At 48.7% G+C, this 13,469-nt stretch overlaps 1 protein-coding gene across 2 annotated transcripts; it reads left to right on the top strand.

The window, feature by feature from the left end:
- Positions 1 to 2,436: 2,436 nt before the first annotated feature.
- RBP4 (retinol binding protein 4) lies at positions 2,437 to 10,894 on the top strand. Of its 2 annotated transcripts, none has more exons than XM_036880145.2 (6): positions 2,437 to 2,460; positions 2,755 to 2,881; positions 2,985 to 3,121; positions 3,274 to 3,380; positions 8,960 to 9,172; positions 10,603 to 10,894. In XM_036880145.2, exons 2-6 carry the CDS (start codon positions 2,771 to 2,773, stop codon positions 10,626 to 10,628), a joined length of 594 nt encoding a protein of 197 aa, XP_036736040.1. In that variant the 5' UTR covers positions 2,437 to 2,460; positions 2,755 to 2,770; the 3' UTR covers positions 10,629 to 10,894. The 2 variants fall into 2 exon arrangements, with proteins under 2 accessions (XP_036736040.1, XP_036736039.1); XM_036880144.2 differs by lacking the exon at positions 2,437 to 2,460 and adding an exon at positions 2,562 to 2,664.
- Positions 10,895 to 13,469: the final 2,575 nt, after the last annotated feature.

The raw sequence follows: 13,469 nt of genomic DNA, 5'->3' as shown, positions 1-13,469 counted from the left end.
TCCAACAACTGTATACCATAGAAAGGGAGCATGCATTTTTTGGTGAAGGATAGCTAGCCACCTCTGCTATAAGGGCGAAGTCTTGAGAAATTGTATTTTAGAAAGAGTAACCTCCGACCGGGTCTTTTTATATAAATACTTTGTGAAGCTTACCTAAAGTGACTAATTTCAGTAAAACAAATTAAATCAGTGTCTATTGATTGAGCACCTACTATGTGTACATCTCTTGATAAATCCCATGGAAAAGTTGGGGATGGGTGGGTAGCTACCAAGATGAATGAAACATGGTTTGTCTCTCCAGGAAGCATGGCAAGACAATGAACTTTTGTGTATATTACATACAATCCATAAATGTGATTTAAAACATACTTCTGGAAAAAAAGGAAAATGTTTGCAAAAAGAATATTTGTTTTCTTGTCTGATTAAACATTTTCACTGTAGGAAAATTTGGAAAATACACTGTACAAATCCAAAAAACCCTTTAAATGTCCCTAATCCTATCACACAGAAGCAATCATTGAATATTTTTCCTGTTGATATTATACATATCTATATTTAAATATTGTGAGGATAAATGTCAAAGCATTGAAATAAAACACATCAGTTGACCTATATTCAGATATTTATAATCATGAAGAAATTCAAGAGAGAATGCCAAAATAAACTGTTTTTCTGCGCTGGTAGCTGGAACACCAGGGGTCATGATTTATCATTGAGAGAGACGGAAGGTACAACAGCTACACCAACTTTTAAGCATCTAACAAGTGAAAGCATCCTGCTGCAAAAATAATCACCATAAAAATGCATTGAAATCTCCTACATTTATTCGACATATGGTGTGTGCAACGACTACCAGAATACATTTTAGGAGAAATGGTGCAAAGGGCTGGGGGTATTAGGAGAACTTCTGGCAGTAATAACTGTCCAAAGGTAATTAAGCTCAGTCAAGAGCTCCCTTACACTGGAAGTGCTGGAGAAGCTGGAAGATTCATACTCTGAAATGCTGAAGAGGAGATCTAAAGAGATTGGACAGCAGATAGATGCTCCAGTCTTTTCCCACCTACACTGCATAGATATATCTCATACATGGCTACCCACATGCTCCCTGCAAAGCAGCTCTGGAACAGATCTTATTTGAGCTGTTTGGGATTACACATCTGTGATAAAACTGGCCTAATCAGATGATCTCCTGGTTAGCTGGTTGGCCAGAAACGGGGCTTTCCTGGCTCTGAGGGAGTAAGGAGTTAGTGCATCATTACTGGTACTCCAGAGACACCCTTCCCCACTTTAATGGGGAGCAGGAGTGGAAGAGAAGGTAGAAAGTGGAAGCAGAGAACCAAGAAGATAGATGTCCAGAGTTGAAAGGTGACAGAAGCCACAGGTGTCTTCTCAGGAGGCTCAGAAGTAACCCCAATGCCAGTAAAGGGCTGGTCTGTGGACCATCCACTCCTTTCTCTGTTTGGCAGCCTCCCTTCTCTGCCCCCACCCTCTCTTATTCCAGGTCTGGCTGCAGCAGAATAGTCCGAATTCATCTTGGTTCTTTCCAATTTGGGCCGTCGACACACAGCTGACACCATATGGAAGGCGTCTTACGAAAAGATATTTCTTTGCCATGTCACTAATTCTGATTTACTCAACAGCTGCACCTTCTGACTGCTTACATCAGATTAGAGGAACTCTTCAACTCTGAATACTGAGAAAAGTAATGGTCTGTAAATTGTGCCATCACGTAGGCAAAAATCATCTTACTAGTCATAGCATTTTGACTTAATTGACCATTGACGTTAAAGAATTTTGTTCACCTCCCCCTTCTTGTCCACTGGTCAGCCAACTCACCTTAGCCGTTGTGAAAACAAAACAAAACTCCGCCATGGCTTTGAAATAAAATTGCATTATAAACAATTGGTAGGTGTGTTTCACCTGAAAGTGGTCTGAGCAAAGTGCCACAGAGTAAGTAGACGACCACCGAGGTTGCTGAAGTATTTCCTGTCCTGACCAGGGTTGCGTTTCTGGAGAATATTTAACAGGGAGAATTTTAATGCTTCTCAAGATGTTGAAACTAAAGAACAAATATTGACCCAGAGGGCACCACAACTCTCCTGAAAAAGAGTAAAATACATCCTTTATAAAATGAAAAACGATTTGGCTGAAATGTTCCCCAACCCCCTGCACAACGGGGCCTCAGAGGGCGGAGGGGCAGCAGGCGGCATCGCAGCTGCCCTGTCGCCCTGGGAGGCCACGGCCGTCCGCCAGGCCGACGGGAGCACCCAGCCAGAGCGAGCGGGCCCCAAGGGCCCCCCCCAGGCCGCAGCTGGCGGCTGCTGGCACAAGTGCCGGGGAGCCAGGCCAGGGCCTGTTCCCGTGGATCGAGGCCACCCCGCGCGGCAGCCCCAAAGAGCCCCGGGCGGCTCTGGAGGTGAGGCTGTCGCCCAAAGAGACTCTCCCTGCGCCCCGGCGGCGGTGAGTCAGGGCGCGTTATGCAAGTGCCGGCCCGCCGGCCCCCGGCGCCCCCCCCAACCGCGGTCTTTCACCCCCGCGCGGTTACGAAAGCCCGACCCCCTCCCCCCGGGGCTATAAAGCGGCCGCGCGGCCCCCATCGGCGCGCTCGCCTCTCTGGCTCCCGCGCGCCCGGACGCCGCGGCCGGCCTGCGCGCATCTCGGGTGGTGAGCGGCGGGCGGCGGCCGGGCGGGGGCGGCGGGGGCAGGGGGCGGGCGGGACGGCTGCCCGGCGCTCACCGCGCGCGGTTCCCGCAGGGCGGACTCGGGCGAGATGGAGTGGGTGTGGGCGCTCGTGCTGCTGGCGGCGCTGGGCAGCGCCCGGGCGGAGCGCGACTGCCGGGTGAGCAGCTTCCGAGTCAAGGAGAACTTCGACAAGGCTCGCGTAGGTATCGGCGCGGGGGCCCCGGGGGTCGCCGGGCCCCCGCCCTCCCCACTCCCGGCAGCCGGCAGCGCGGACACCCAACCTGTCCCCATCTTCGCCGCAGTTCTCCGGGACCTGGTACGCCATGGCCAAGAAAGACCCCGAGGGCCTCTTTCTGCAGGACAACATCATCGCCGAGTTCTCCGTGGACGAGAGTGGCCAGATGAGCGCCACGGCCAAGGGCCGAGTCCGTCTTCTGAAGTCAGTAGCCCTCGGGCGGCAGAGCCCTTTGCACTGCAGGGTCCCCCTGGCTGAGCGCCAAACTCTCACCGGGGAGGGAAGGGAGCAGCGGGTGCGGTGGAGGGAGGAAGCGCGTGGCCAGGCCTGGCTCAGGATCCCCTTGGCTTTTGCAGTAACTGGGACGTGTGCGCAGACATGGTGGGCACCTTCACAGACACTGAGGACCCTGCCAAGTTCAAAATGAAGTACTGGGGCGTAGCATCCTTTCTCCAGAAAGGAAGTGAGTAGTAAACTCGGTGGGACTGTCTCAGGGGCTGGAGGGCATACCTGGCCAAAGCGCTCGGTTTCTTCTCTAGTGGCACCCTTGGAAAGAAGCAGGACCCCTCAGCAGGTCCTGAGGTTAAGGGGGTGAGATTGGGACTAGCTCGGGCCCCTCTGTGCTTCCACCCCTTCCCTCAGCTCAAAAACTTGGCCCAAAATTAAAAGGACCTTTGAGCTTGTCAAGTGGACTCCTCCTGCTATTTTCCTGTTGAGCCTCTGTGCCAGACAGAGTGTGTAGCCACCTCTGTGCTTAGAGCTCCCACCTCTCCAAGACCCAACCCACATCACCCCTCAACCTGGTTTTGCATTTCCTTTGTTTTTTTGGGCTAAATTCCTGAGACAGCTTGACTACTTGGGGCCCCAGCAGAGGCCTGATCCAAGGATATAGGGAGCCTGCTGGTGCATACAGCGGGCTCACTCCCAGGTGCCCTGCCTGCAGAGGCTGAGATTCAGAGTCAGGCACAGAATCACAGGGCAATGACCTCTTCCCTTTCTCCCAAGCACCAAAACTCAAATGAGGGTCAGGGTGTTGAGGACTCTCAGAAGAGTATCCTAAAATTTGACCTGATTGTGAGAGCACGTTCTTTCTACTTTATCCCTCATTTCTCCCAAGTTTCAATTCTGGAGTCTACTTGGCACCTAGAGAGTAATGCAAACCAGGGGGTACACATATCATGGGATTGTAGAGATGGAGAGTTAGCCCTGCAAAGGGGATTCAGTATACAGATGAATAAGCTGAGGCCAAGAGAAGGTAGTGCTTTGTGCATGGTCATGCAACAAGTTTAAGAGCCAGTGTCAGAAGCCAAGGGTTCCAACTCCCAGGCCAGGATTAGGTGGCCCTGAACAGCAGGGACTCCTAATACAGACCAACTTTTACAAAGTAAATTGTTTGAGCTCTCCTGTGAGATAGGCTGCAGGGGGTCATTCAGGGAGTGGAGGTGGGTAGGGGGAGGACTCTCTTAGCTTGGTGATTCAGGTCAGATATGTCCTTATGTAGCCCATCTGCACGTGGAACACGCACCTTGACTCCCTCTAAAGTTGTGTGTTAGATGAAATTGCATTTTTAAAATCAAATTGCATCTTCAGTATTGATTTATATGGTACAGATGGAGATACTGTTCAACAAGGGGAGAAAAGCTTTATCCTTAGAAGTAATGCAAATTATTTCAAGTAATGCAGTGAACCTTCTAAAGTGATTCATTTACTGTAAAAATATAGGTTCCAGAAAAATCAATACTAGGGGGCACAAGATTACTAATATTTAGAAAGTGTAAACACATCATGCTCTGGAGAATTCTGAGATGCACTTCTTAAAGGACTAGGATTCTGTTGGTAATTGGTTTGGGGAGGGTGGGAGAGCATCCAATGAGGAGGTAGGATTTTGCCTCTTGCCTCCTCCTCCCCCTACCAAACCAGATTATTTCTGCTATTACCTCTTGTACATTGAGATTCTCTTTAGTATTTCACTTGGAGAGAAAAACAACAACATTAAAATCTTGAAAGAGATTGCTACAGATGTTGAGTAAAATAACTACAACATGGAAGGCTTAAGGATAAATTCTGTGTTACGTTACCTTTCAGAAAAGAAGCAGTGCATCTAATGGTTAAGCATGCAGGGTTAGAGTTAGATTGCCTGAGTTCAAATGCTAATGAAACCTACTACCTGTGGGACCTTGGATATGTTCCTTATCCTCTCTGTGCCCTGGTTTCCTGATCTGCAAAACAAGGCAATCATAGCACCAAACTCATGGAGTCAGTCATCTTAAGAGGATGCAGTTGAGTTAGCATGCAAAAGCACTTGGAATAGTGCCAGCAACATACATTCTCTGTAAGTGGGTGATGTTATTACTGCTTAGTTATCTCCCCAGTCATAAAATAATACCTTTATCTTCTGGGTTCAGGATGGGAGGACCCACAGAGGCTATCAGGTTCAAGTCCCTCATTTTACAAGTAAAGAAAATGAGGTCCACCTTAGAGCAGTGACTTGCTCAGGGATACAAGCTGATTAGTAGCACTTAGTGACACCTCTTTGCTCAGGGGATATAAAAGGGTGTGAACCATCCCTCTGTTTTCCAGGTCTCCCATAAACTGTATGATTGGTATCTGCCTGTGTTTTACATGCTTTCTTGGGTGGGGGGCGGTGGGGGCTTACAAACTGCTTACATTCCTCATGTTGATTTCTTTCTTCCTTGACGGTGGTCTGGTATTAAATGCTGACTTGGTCAGGAGGATTTGAAGGCCTCAGAGAGTGGCCATCAATCTTGGTCTGCATTTCACCAAATATGTTTAAAATGAGGCATGAATATGCAGACAAAATAACTCAGGAACAAATGCTCATTACATTTGCTGTCAAATTATTTTAAAATTAAATTTAAGAAATCTCTATGGTTGAGTATTAGGTTTCAGTGTCAAGACTCTGGCATGGCTTGCTGCCCCAGCCCTGGGCATGCTCTGCACCATCCTCCCTCTGCCCCAGCTCCAGCAGCAGTGAGCGGGACGTCTCAGGTGTTCATTCAGGACACCACCATCAGCCTTGGTGGAATACAGGCTTCACCATTGACTAGCTTCTCTGAACTTCGATTTCCTTATCTGTGAAATGAGGATAAAGAATAGTCTCAATTTCATAATATTGCTAGGACGATTAAGAAAATGCATGAGAAATGCATAATAAGGGTTCAACATACATTAGCCATGATCATCATTGCTCTGGGCCCTCCCAGAAAGACCTGGACAAAGACTCTCCTTTGTCCATCTTCCAGATGAAGTCTCATTCTGCTGGGAAAAGGGCCATTGTCAGGCTGAATTACGAATGCAGGCCTGATTTGTCTACGTCCCTGGACCACTTACATCTAGATTAGCCAGGGCGCTTGTTAAAAATGTGGATTTGTGGGCCAAACCCAGACTTCCTGAATCAGAAATGCTTGAAGTGGGGTCTCACAGCCTACATTTTTAGTATGATTGCTGCGCCATGAAGCTTGAGAGCCACAGCCCTAGATAACTCAATCCAAAGGACTATCTCAGCTTCCTTGGGTCTCAAGGCCTCAGACTCCACTCACTTTGTCAGGGCCTATTGAGGTGTTTTGGGCAAATAGTCAGAAGCTACATCACACCCACTGTGTGGCTCGGCTGGACTCTTAGACCTGAGAACTGCAGGGAGCATCTCACCTGGGTTTGTCACTTCAGAGGCTTGCAGGACACAGGTGTAGCGCACTGAAGGAACATGTGCCAAGCCCACTGCAGTGAGTGTCAGCTTTTTAAGGGAACCAAGTCACCAGAGAGAGCTCCCTCCACCGAGTGTTTTCTTTGCTTATTTGACTTGCAGTCAAAACCTCTGAACTGGTCTGTGTGGGTACAGGGTAGACGCAGCTGCAACGTAACCCCACTTCCTGGGCTGGTAGAGGGGAGTAGGGGCTCCCAGCCATACGGCCTTGATCCTTCTGTGTGCAGAAATGTTTGGGGGTATTTGGCCATCCAGGGAGACCCACCCAGCTGCTGGGAATGAGGAGAGTGGAAGACCGAGCTCAGTTTTTTGAGCAGCGCTCAGAAAGTTCATCTCTTGTCTTGGGAGGGAGAGTCTGGTAAAGATTTATAGTCTTCGTCTTTGAACAATTTAGCCAAAAAGAGCCTGGAGATAAACCAAACCAACCTAGGCCTTCTTGTAAAGTCAAGAACAGTAGTCAGTTTTCCTAATCCAAGCATTGAGAATTACTGAGCTCCTATGTCAGAATTCACATTCTGGCAACAATTCTGGAAATAAGTGTTAAGCTGCAGATTTGCTGAGCTAATAGCTGCCTTGATCATGAATAGGGGTAACATTTCAAAGGAGAACGCTCTTGTGTCTGAGGGGTGGGCTGCTGGGGCACCTGTGACTGATGCCGTGAGACCCATACCAGGGAGAAAAGGACTTCATTGGCCAGGAGGACTCTGCCCAGATGCTCTGGACATGTAAGGGGAGCTGGCAGTTAGGTTGCAGCCCAGCAGGCAGCCTGTGGTTTCTGTTTCTGGCCTGCCTGCCGAATAACTGCATGGCGGCTGCTTGAGCAGTCATATGTCTGGGCACTCCCACCCCGGCCTCTGACACTGTCCCCACGGGAAACCCTGGGAGGTGCAGGGGTGGCTCATTCTTCCTCCTGGTGGGCCTGGAGGGAGCTGAAGAGGTCTCCACCAGTCACTACGTGCAGCTCTCCTGCAAGCTGAGGCCGGCACACTGGGGTTCTCAGAGCCACGAGGCACACCCAGGACTGACTTGGGGCGAGCATGAGAGACCTCCCTGAATGCTCTAATGCTGGGGGTCCAGGCTCCTCCACATTCCTCATGGAACCCGACACAGAGCAGAAACCATCACTTGCTTCATGACCAGGGTGTGAGATGGAGACACAAAGGCTTTTTATTTCCCGTTTTTTTCCTGTCTCCCAGTTTACTTACTGCCTGGAGGCAGTGTGGTATAGAGGTTAGGTGTGTGGGATCTGGAGTCAGATTGAATCCCAGTTTAGTCCTGCCCTCTGTGATCCCAGGTGAACTATTTAGTTTCTCTGGGTCTCAGTTCTTCACCTGAGAAATCGGGGTAATAGTGTGCTCTTTGGGGCTGACCTGAGGAATAACTGGGAAAACACAGGAGGTGTCTACACAGGGACCGCTGGTGCACAGTGAAGTGCTCAGAGAGTCTTAGTCATGGTTATGTGGCAACGAGAATGCTAAATTAAGTAGAGATGTAGCACTTTTTACCAAAAATACAGTATTTGGGTAAACCTGAGCATTGTTGTTTCTCTCACATACATTCTCATTAATGTTATTTCCCATCCTGCCTTTGCTGACATTTTTGCCACCTTCATTTATACGTGCTCTTCATGGCTTACATTCCAGACTTCAGAGTAAATATAATCGAAATTCTTCAAGGGCTCAGCTCTGCCTCTATCAGGGGAGCTCTGCAGAGTTACAAGATGCCGGGGGGTGGGCATCTCGTGCCCCTAAGGCAAAAACTAGTCTCTTTTTGTTTCTGCATGGAGAAGTGAGTCAGGTTAGACTAACCTGAAATATAACAACCAGAAATAGAAAAGCCGTGGGACTGAGAGCAGGAGTTAGGGTTAGTGAGCAGAGCGGGAACTGCCAAAGGTCAGGGCAGGGGACACAGCCTGCTCGTGAGGCTAACTATGTAGGGCTGTCAGCCACCAGCTGCACAGGCAGGAATATTGCTGGAAGGTGGCTGGGGAAGACAGTGGTACAATGGCCTGTTCTGTGGTTTTGATGGCCCTGCCTTCTCAGTTATTTGGAAAGAAGCAATCACATTGATTGTCAGGGTGAGAGATCATCATTGAAAGTGAATGAGGACCCCCTCCACTCCAGGAGTTTTTCCTTGAAGGAGACCCTTTCTCCTTTTCCCAGTTTCATAAAAGCTGTCACAATTCTCTGCAGTGTCTTGTTTCCTAATGAAACAAGCCAGTTTCAGGAAGTCTGATCTCTTGGGCCTGGTAGTGTGGTTTCTTGACACCTGAGCCCACCAAGGGAGGGACAATGGCCCCGTGGCTCTCTGGCTTGCAGATGATGACCACTGGATCATCGACACGGACTACGACACCTATGCTGTGCAGTACTCCTGCCGCCTCCTCAACCTTGATGGCACCTGTGCCGACAGCTACTCCTTCGTGTTTGCCCGCAACCCCAACGGCCTTCTGCCGGAAGTGCAGAAAATCGTGAGGCAGAAGCAGGAGGAGCTGTGCCTGGCCAGGCAGTACAGGCTCATCGTTCACAATGGTGAGTGGCTGGGCAGGCCCAGGGCACTGGGTGGCTCTCTCTGAGGGTAGTGGGCAGTGAGCTTGGGCCCGCATACCAGTGAGATGTGCTGCATCTGCATGCAAGGGAAAAAGGGGAGTCTTAGGAGCCCCCTCTGAGTCCAAGTCTTGGCCCTTCTTGACTGCACCTTTCACTGGCCTTATCATGGAGCTGATGCAGAAGGAGTGGGCAAAACCCTTTTTCCAAAACCCTGGCAATTTTAATTAAGTAAAACTGCAGGGGACACTCTCTTCCTTTTTATCTGCTCTGTTAGGCCTTTTGTGCTCACATGATCTTGCTCCTGGGGCTACATTCCCCAAAAATCATTTTGATTGAATTAATATTATTTGGGGATTGAATGGCCCCAGTGAAGAGCTGGGTGACGAATGTGGCCATTGGTGTAAAAGTTAAAGAGAGACATCACCATAGCAAGTTCAAATGGGAATGATTTCAGCAAATGCTTTTCTCTAATACAGAACTAAGTAAGCATTACATTGAAGAGCTGGTTTTCCTCATTTACACTTTTGAGATCTCCTACAACAGCCATTGAGTCTTTTTATGGATATTATCCTTGTCTGATCTTGATTTAAAAATCATTAATGTTCTGGAGCAAGTGCCCAGTCTATTTTGAAATGACACACACTCCCATGGAAAACTAGGTTTCAAAATCCAAACAGGGCAATTCTGAGATGTAGAAAAAAGAGAACAAAACTGAATTTTGCTATTGGCCACCTAACCAGCTAATCCACACTCCACCCAACAGAGAGGAACCCAGACTAAAACCAAAAAATAATAATATTTGGATGCTTCACTCTGGGGCAGCCTAAATGCAAGGCTGGTAAAGGATTTCACCACAGTCAGGCTCCATGCCAAGCCTTCTACCTGCATCAACTCCCTTATTGCTCAGAGACACCTTATGAAGTAGATTTTCTCATTATCCAGCTTTAGGAAGGTTCCCACGATCTCCAGTAGTTAGCTGAGTTGGATGCAAAGCAGGGTTGTTTTGTGACCCCAAAGCCCCTTGTGGCACTGCCTGGTGACACATGACATAGGACACGGTGAACATTGTACAAAACCACTAATAGAGTGGCTGAAGTCAGGCTGACTTGGCCATTTTCTGAAATAGGAGGATGTGCCCCCAACCCTTTGAAAGGCATTGAGGCAAATGTAGGGCAAGAACACTATTTCATAAAGCAGATCCTAAGCTCTTGGTCCCCAATTTCCCCCAGAGAAATTCAAAGGGTTTTAGAAACAGCCTTCAGGATGTTTATGAATTACAACCACGTCTAGCCGTAACCTTACAAGAAGCATCTGGAAAAAGCCGAGCCCTAAGGCCATCAGCATTATCACTATCTACATTTAACACTGAATCCATCTTTCTGTCATTAATGGCTTTGTTTTCTATATTCCAGGTTACTGTGATGGCAGATTAGTATGAAACATTTTGTAGGAACAGGAGGATGTCAAGTTTCATTTGAAAACTTCCCATTAACTCACTCAGCCTTCAAATGTATCTTAGGAGTGTAGTTTGCCCCCCTCACCCCACCTCCCTTAAATATATGTAAAACCTTCCATATGCATAAAAATATGTGTGGGGATAAGTGAATCTGTTTGCACTCAAGTGGATGTCTTTACTAGTTTTCTAAGGAATCATTTGAGGCTTAGGATTCCAGACTTTGATTCATTAAAATATACTCACCTGTTTCCTATGATTTTGGTTTGTATTTGTGTTTGCAGCTGTGAAAGTGACAAGTCCCGCAAATGGTCAGGTAGGGTGAACTCTGTATACCAGGAGAGATTCTTTCCTCCCTGCTCCGTGTGCCCTTTGGTCTGTTCTGCCTAATCTCCATTAATGACGGTGGCTTTTCCCAACTTCCTGAGAAAAGAGATTCCCCATTAACCCAGGAAGGCTTCAACTACCAGCCTGGCCAAGGCATGGAGGACAAAACAGGAGGCGAGTGCAGGCCAGGCCAGGGAGCCAAGGCCTCAGTGGGCTGTCGGCCCAGGAGGGGGACAGGATGGTGGGCTCCCTGACTGGGAGGTGTGGGTTGGGGTGAGCTCTAGGCAACATCCCCAGCCCTTCATTGACTCTAGCACTTAATTCATTTCTTATTTCAAGTATGGCCCAAAAGGCTAAGAAAGAGGAGGCCATGGGCTTCCCTGGGGGAATTGGGAGATGGATGCCTGTCTGTGAGAGGGCCAGGGCGCCCCCTCCCTGGAGAGCAGGGAAGGGCTTGGGGAAGGAGCAGGGCAGGGGCAGAACGCCAGCCCACACCCTGAGCAGCGCCTGGGCGCACTACTGAGAGCCACATGCAAATCCTTTGCCTCAGTTTACCAGGAGTCCCAGGAGCCACAGTTTGTCACCTTGAAAAGGCATCAAGGCTTTGGCACCAGGGAATCTTGATTTATCAAAATCCAGCTTGGCACATATTAGCTGTGTGATTTGGGGTGCGTCTTATGGTTTCTCTGAGCCTCAGTCTTCTCTTGGGAGACATGGGGAAACAGTATCTGCCTGATGGGCCTCACCAGGGCACTGGTAATGCCTGGCTGATACCACGGACCGTGTCAGGAAGAGGAAGTGCACCTCTCCCTGCATGCGGAGAGCTCTCCCGGGTGCCTGCATATCATGGGGCCACGGAGGCTCCTGGGTGCCACCTCAGTGCACTTCCTTCTCCCACCAAAGAGGGCGGAGACAGGTGACCGGGTGGGAGGTCTTTGCCTGTCATGGAACAGCGGGCTGTCAGAACTGGCTCTTTAGCTTCGGTTTGATAAGCCGGGAGACCCATTAGATAGCCACACATCACTTCAGAAAACAGTTTAATTGACCAAATCTATTAACTAGAGATGAACAAAAGATCCCTGACCTCTTTTCTCAAGCTTGTGATCACCACAGATCTTACTTCAAAAGCAAGCTACTCAAGAAATCCCACAAGCAATGGTGACCACAGGTGCTGGTTTACTTGGCCACAAAGATTTGTTGAGCACCTATTGTGTGCCAGGCCCTGAACTACTGCACATTCCAGCCACTGGCCATTGGTGTGTTCCTGGGTTGGTTCCATATTTTTCTCTCTTTCTGTCTCTCCTCTCCCAGGAATATTAAATAAAACCATAGATCTGTAAACATTACCTGATCACTCCCAGCATTGTATCCTCAGGCCCAAGCTCCACATCCCTGCACCCAGCTGCCTACTCTCTATCTGGATCCCACTGGGGTTTCAAACTCATATGCCCCAAATGAAGCGCTCAGCTCTCCCACCTCCCAGTCTTCTCCTGGCCCTCCCCATTTCTGTTGCTTCCCCTACCAACCAACCACTGTCAGGAATCACCCTTGAATCCTCTCCTTCCCTCACCTTCTACATCCTTTCCTTTGATAGATCGTGTGTGCTCTGCCTCCCCAAAGGATGTTCCAAGATCATTTCTCACAGTTCCCCTTTGATGCCCTCCACCTCCAATCTTTCTTTTGGACTTCAGTAGCTACCTAACTGTTCTCCATTTTTGTTCTTGCTCCTTAAAGTCCATTCCCTGCAGAGCAGCCAAAGTAATACTTAAAAAACACCTATCAGGTCTTACCTGTCTCCAATCGCAAACCTTCAGCGGCTACCCGTTGAACACAGAATAAACTCCCTACAATGGCTTCCCAGACCCTCCATAATCCCACCCTGTCGCTTCTCCGGTTTGAATTCCATTCAATTCTCTGGTGGCCTCCTGAAGAGTGCTCCTCTGTCCCAGCATTAAGAGCAGTTCCTAGCGACCCAGTTAACAGCTTGCTTTGCTTTTCCAGTCTTCTTTCTGCCCCACAAGTACACCAGGCTCTGCACCAGCCCCATTCCTCTGGATTCACATCATTGGCTCTTCCTGGTGGTTTACCTTTTGGCCCAATTATCACCCCTTGGAAAGGTCTTCCTAGACTCTTCCCTACCCCATCTAAATTGCCATCACTGTCCTATTTTCTTCATGATGCTAATTCACTCTATAGTGCTGTATTATTTATTGACTTCTGCTTAGCTTTTCTCCCCCAATTAGAAGTAAGCTCCATGAGGGCAGGGGCCATGGCTGTCTGGCTCCCTGCTGTATTCCCAGCACCAAGAACACTAGCCATGGCGTGTGCTTAAGAGGCGTGTGCTTAAGTGGATCAGTGAAGGGAATCACTCATGCTCTCATTTGCAAACATTTTGGAGTCATCCTATCTGCTCTCTGATACCATGACACAGCGTCTCCTAAAGGGGTCCGTGGCATTTCCTATAAATGAAAAGATAAAACCACCTTTAATGGTTCCTTA

Source organism: Manis pentadactyla, chromosome 8 (genome assembly GCF_030020395.1).
Source record: "Manis pentadactyla isolate mManPen7 chromosome 8, mManPen7.hap1, whole genome shotgun sequence".
NCBI classification, from domain to species: domain Eukaryota; kingdom Metazoa; phylum Chordata; class Mammalia; order Pholidota; family Manidae; genus Manis; species Manis pentadactyla.
This window is presented reverse-complemented; position numbering and strand designations above follow the sequence as displayed.